This window comes from Schistocerca cancellata, chromosome 5 (assembly GCF_023864275.1).
Source record: "Schistocerca cancellata isolate TAMUIC-IGC-003103 chromosome 5, iqSchCanc2.1, whole genome shotgun sequence".
Classification (NCBI taxonomy): domain Eukaryota; kingdom Metazoa; phylum Arthropoda; class Insecta; order Orthoptera; family Acrididae; genus Schistocerca; species Schistocerca cancellata.
In genome coordinates, this window is record NC_064630.1 from 523,567,674 (window position 1) to 523,573,673 (window position 6,000).

Genomic DNA, 6,000 nt, shown 5'->3' on the forward strand with positions numbered 1-6,000 from the left:
ATGGAGACGGTTGCGAATGGTCCTCGCCGATACCCCAGGAGCAACAGTGTCCCTAATTTGCTGGGAAGTGGCGGTGCGGTCCCCTACGGCACTGCGTAGGATCCTACGGTCTTGGCGTGCATCCGTGCGTCGCTGCGGTCCGGTCCCAGGTCGACGGGCACGTGCACCTTCCGCCGACCACTGGCGACAACATCGATGTACTGTGGAGACTTCACGCCCCACGTGTTGAGCAATTCGGCGGTACGTCCACCCGGCCTCCCGCATGCCCACTATACGCCCTCGCTCAAAGTCCGTCAACTGCACATACGGTTCACGTCCACGCTGTCGCGGCATGCTACCAGTGTTAAAGACTGCGATGGAGCTCCGTATGCCACGGCAAACTGGCTGACACTGACGGCGGCGGTGCACAAATGCTGCGCAGCTAGCGCCATTCGACGGCCAACACCGCGGTTCCTGGTGTGTCCGCTGTGCCGTGCGTGTGATCATTGCTTGTACAGCCCTCTCGCAGTGTCCGGAGCAAGTATGGTTGGTCTGACACACAGGTGTCAATGTGTTCTTTTTTCCATTTCCAGGAGTGTATTTTAATTGAAAATTTTAGCAGATTCACGCTTCGACTTTAAACACACAAAACAGATGTGGGGGATTTTACAGATATATCATTAATCTGAATGGAAAAGCAGCAACAGGAGAAAATGTTAATAACGTTTTCCAAAGAGTTAGTAACTGCTTTTCCGAAATAGATTCTCCATTAATTTCGAAAAAATATAGATTCAGATCTGTTCAGGAAACAGAATAACTCCAAGAGTTAGGGCAGCACATGGAGTCTGTGAATGGGCTAGAATGCTCAATATATTTGCTAGTGCATACTGATGAAAAGTTGAATTCGAGGAAACATGTGACTGCTGTAACAAGCATGTTACTCAAATGAAATGGCTAACTTGAGCAACATTTGCTCTTCTTGTTACTGCTAGTTTGAAAAACAAACAAACCAACATATTTCTCACTTAGGAAAAAAGTACTCATTGCAGAAAAGCTAGTTAAAGATAAATATGGGTTTCATATTGTGTTCACCCTCTCACGGATAAAAAAAATTAGGGCTCGTATTATATAAATTCAAGTTTACAAAAAATTACATTTTGATCACAGAGCAACAAAAGATATACGACGTAGAGCATCTTCAGGGTTCTGTTTTAGAACTTTCTTTTCTATCCATATTACTGTCATTTCCCGAGAGAGGCAAAATGAGAACAATCAACTGTGAAACAGGAATACACTCCCAATAAAAACAACACTATGACTTTTAACAGAATAGTTAATGCGGAACTAAATTAGAACCAATCCTAAAGTCGTTGCTTCAAGAAGGAAAATAGACAATTGATACTTAACAACCAAGGTCACTGCAGAAAACTTTGCAAATATTTCAGAAAGCTTCTTCACTGACCAAAGTCCACAGAAATATTCACACCAGACATTCCCCTAAATTCAATCCGGATTCAAATGCTCCCAATGAATAGAAAATACTGGAACATTTAAAGCCTAATAACAGAACATTGTCACAGAACTCCCGAAATCAGCCGGCTCAAAAACCTTAAAAGAAATCACATTGACCATGCAAAAGATTTGGTAGACCGAGGAAATTCCGGATCAGCAGAAAACTGCATTGATGCAACCACTGAAGGAAGAGAAAATTATAGAAGGATTATTCTTCCTGTTGTGCTGAACAAAACTCTGACTCATTGTCGCTCTCTTCAGGACCGAACTCAGCAACAACTTAAAAGCAAAAGTTGTCAGTGTAGAGAAGGTTTCGTAGCAAATAGATCTTGCACAAATCGAATTTTTGCCTTGAAACTAGTTCTCAGACAGCAAAAAATTTGTAATAAAGAATTATTTTGTACTTTTACGTACTTTAGAAGAGCTTTCAAATTCTACAAGAACAGGTTCTGTACATCAAAATACTGCAATTATTACTGGAACACTAAATGATACAAAAAATAAGGCACAATTCAGGGAAGATATTTTAGAACATTTAAAAATTAAAACGGGAATGAGACAATGTGATGGAGTCTCTCCATTAGTTCCAACTGCGTCTCTGGAAATGTGAAACAAGATTTACATAAGCTAAAATTGACGAAAGAATCAAATGAGGAAGAACCAATATTATGATAGACTGCACAGTTTTGCAGGCGATCTAATGATTATACGCCTGGACACTCAAACAGCACAAAAACAAATAGAATGTGGGGAAACCGGCACAGAAGAAAATCGAAACATTTCGGATGTGGTGCTACAGACGAATGTTGAAAATTAGGTGAACTGATAAGGTAAGGAATGAGGAGGTTCTGTGCAGAATCGTAAAGGAACGTGTGGAAAACACTGACAAGGAGAAGGGACAAGACGATAGGACGTCTGTTAAGACGTCAAGGAATAACTTCCATAGTATAGGGTGCAGAGGGCAGAAACTTGTAAGCAGGCTGTTTAGGTTTTCTTATTGGTAACGCCACGTAGCGCTCTGTATGAAAATCACTGGCTGTGCTGTGTGCAGTCTGTGGCTAGTTTGCATTGTTGTCTGCCATTGTAGTGTTGGGCAGCTGGATGTTAACAGCGCGTAGCGTTGCGAAGTTGGAGGTGAGCCGCCAGCAGTGGTGGATATGGGGAAGTGAGATGGCGGATTTTTGAGAGCGGATGATCTGGACGTGTGTCCATCAGAGACAGTACATTTGTAAGAATGGATGTCATGAACTGCTATATATATTATGAATTTTGAACAATATTAAGGTAAATACATTGTTTGTTCTCTATTAAAATCTTTCATTTGCTAACTATCCCTATCAGTAGTTAGTGCCTTCAGTAGTTTGAATATTTTATTTAGCTGGCAGTAGTGGCGCTCGCTGTACTGCAGTAGTTCGAGTAACGAAGATTTTTGTGAGGTAAGTGATTTTTGAAAGGTATAGGTTAATGTTAGTCAGGGCCATTCTCTTGTAGGGATTATTGAAAGTCAGATTGCGTTGCGCTAAAAATATTGTGTGTCAGTTTAGTGTTGATCAGAATAAGTAAAGAGAGTAATGTCTGAGTACGTTCAGTTTTGCTCAGCTGTTTGAAAATTAAATAATGTAAGAGGTTTATCAGCACAGTAATTCATTAATTTTTCTAGGGGGGCGTTTCAAACTGGAGGAGATTGGAATGCATCCATCAAATAATTGAGTATGTAGATTGCACGTGCCATACTGAGACGAAAAGGTTGACATAGAAGAGGAATTCGTGGCGGGCCGCATCAAACCATTCAGAAGACAGATGACTCAAAAAAAATCTTCAGTTGCAGCAGAGCTATCATATCAGAATGTCTTTCTAGGGCTAAAACACCGATTTTAAACGGAAAATGGACATTGAAGAGATGAAAAAGAGAGAATGTAAAGGAATCAGGAAGATGTTAGGTCTGAATTACACTGTAGGAGCAACATACAGACTAAGGGTAAATACATAAATTGGGAAGTATATAAAAATTTTGAAGATATACAGCGTATCACAGCGGTCTTAAAAATGCACCATCTATGTTCGACGAGCATGTCCAAAATTTGTAGACGATTTTAGAAATTTCACAACATGACAATACACTTGGCCCGAATGGAGGGGGGCTCCAATTACTTGACAGTGGGTGCATAACATCCACTGAATCCTAGTTTAGTTTTAATGCAAGCATTGATGCCATCAATATTTCACGCCACAAAAGAAAAATCTGCAACAAATCATAAAAGTCAATAACGGATACTCATTTCAGCTTTTGAATCAACCACCTTACATGATACCCCATAGAGATATGACATTTATATCTACGCTTGTGTAGCCTATTTGCAGTTTTGTTACACACAGTGTCTTTTTAGAGCCAGTTTCGATTTAAATGAACTCAGGTGGCGAAAGTCATGGGATGCCTCCCAAAATCGTGTCGGACCTCCTTTTGCCCAGCGTACTGCAGTGACTCTACGTGGCATAGGCTCAACAAGTCGGTGGAGGTCCCCTGCAGCCATGCTGCATTTATCGTCGTAAGTAACTGCAGAAGTACTCCTGGTCCACGACTATTTGCAGAATGTTCTTCAAACCAATCGCGAACAACTGCGGCCCAGTGAGACTGAGCATTGTTATCCACGAATAACTCCATCGTTGTTTTGGAACATGAAGTCCATGAACGACTGCAACTGATCAAGTAGCCGAACATACCAGAGGACCTCGTCGATTCTATGTAAACACATCATCAGATTGCACAGTGCTTTGTTGACAACTTGGATCCACGGCTTCCTGCGGTCTGCGCCATACTCGAACCCTATCGACAGCTCTTTCCAAAAGAAAACGGGACTCATTCGATCAGGCCACGACTTTCCAGTCGTCTAGTGTCCAACCGATATGGTCACTAGAGCAGGAGAGGCGCTGCAGGTGATATCGTGTTGCTAACAAAGTCACTCGCGTAGGTCGTCTGCTGCCATAGCCCATTAACGCCAGATTTCGCCGCACTGACCTAACACATACGTTCGTCGTGAGTCCTACTTCAGCTCTGTGGCTATTTAATGCAGTATTGCTTCACTGTTGACACTGTCAACTCTACGCAAACACCGCTGCTTTCGGTAGTTATGTGAAGGCCGTCGGCCACTGGGTTGTCTGTGGTGAAAGTTAATGCCTTAAATTTGGTATTCGCGGCACACTTTTTACACTATGGATCTCGAAATCTGGATTTCCCTAACGATTTCCGAAATGGAATATCCCATGCGTCCAGTTCCAACTACTATTTCGTGTTCAGAGTTTTTTTAATTCCCGCCATGAGACCATAATCACGTTGGACACTTTTTCGTATGAATCACTCAAGTACAAATGAAAGCTCCGAAAATGTGCTACCCCTTATACCTAGTGTATGCGATACTACCGCCATCTGCATATGTGTATATCGCTACCTCATGAATTTTGACGCCTCAGTTTATATGGCTCATACTAGAATAAGCGATATATGCGCTGTAGAGATTGCAATTCATAGCATCGTCACCTTCAGACCACATTAACAATAGGTTACGCTATTTTTTTCTGTCTTGTTTATTACCTGTGCAAGAAGCAACAGGAGCAGTGATGACATTCTTCAGTACTGTGAGTGGATTCTTTAAAGTAAATATGCTGTGCTTGCTCTGTTGGAAGAGCATTGCGTGCTTAATAAGATGCCCAAGCTCGATCTTTCGTAATTACATAGCGAATCAATTGTGAAGTTGTGGTCGCCTCAAGCATTTCGTTCCTCCAGTTTTGTGGGCTGTTAGTCCAACAGTGTCGTGGAGCAGTTCCTGCGGAGTTTGAAAGGAGTGCACAGCAATCAGTTTGACATTACTACCGGTGAAATCACAGTGAGCCGTTTGCCTTTTAGAATAGTAATTTGGACTGAAAGTATCGTTTGTCGGTAAAACGATCGTCAAAAACATTATCCTACCACGTATCGTCCTATAAGCACATTTACATTTGTGGGCACCACGACGTTTGGACGTATAAATCGCTTCGTATAACTCTCAGGTCAAAGTTTACGAGTACATCATGCATCGAAGTGTGCCTAAATTTGACTCTGGTTATTTAACGATGATATTTCAGAGTAACTCTAAATGCTGATTTAAAATATGGGTAATATTTAGTTAATTCATATTTAATTATTTGTGTTATAAATTAATGCAGAAAACCCGAAGAGATTCTGGTCATCCATAAAGCACACCAGTGGCAAGACGCAATCAATACCTTCACTGCGCGATAACAACGGTGAAGTCACTGATGACATTGCCACTAAAGCAGAGTTATTAAACACGGTTTTCCGAAACCCCTTCACCAAAGAAGATGAAGTAATTATTCCTGAATTCTAATGAATAACAACTGCCAAGATGAGAAACATACAAGTAGACACCCTTGGTGTAACAAAGCAGCTTGAATCACTTAATAAAGGCAAGGCCTCTGGTCCAGACTTTACACCAGTCAGGTTCCTCTCAGAGT

The 6,000-nt window shown here is 41.6% G+C and overlaps 1 protein-coding gene across 1 annotated transcript in view; it reads right to left on the minus strand.

The window, feature by feature from the left end:
• The window catches only part of LOC126188651 (trypsin-7-like), a 70,449-nt gene extending 65,272 nt beyond the window's left edge, over positions 1 to 5,177 (minus strand). Inside the window, exon 1 of the mRNA XM_049930254.1 lies at positions 5,081 to 5,177. Within this exon, the coding sequence (XP_049786211.1) occupies positions 5,081 to 5,177 (97 nt within the window). The remainder of the gene's footprint in view (positions 1 to 5,080) is intronic.
• Between the last annotated feature and the right edge of the window lie 823 nt (positions 5,178 to 6,000).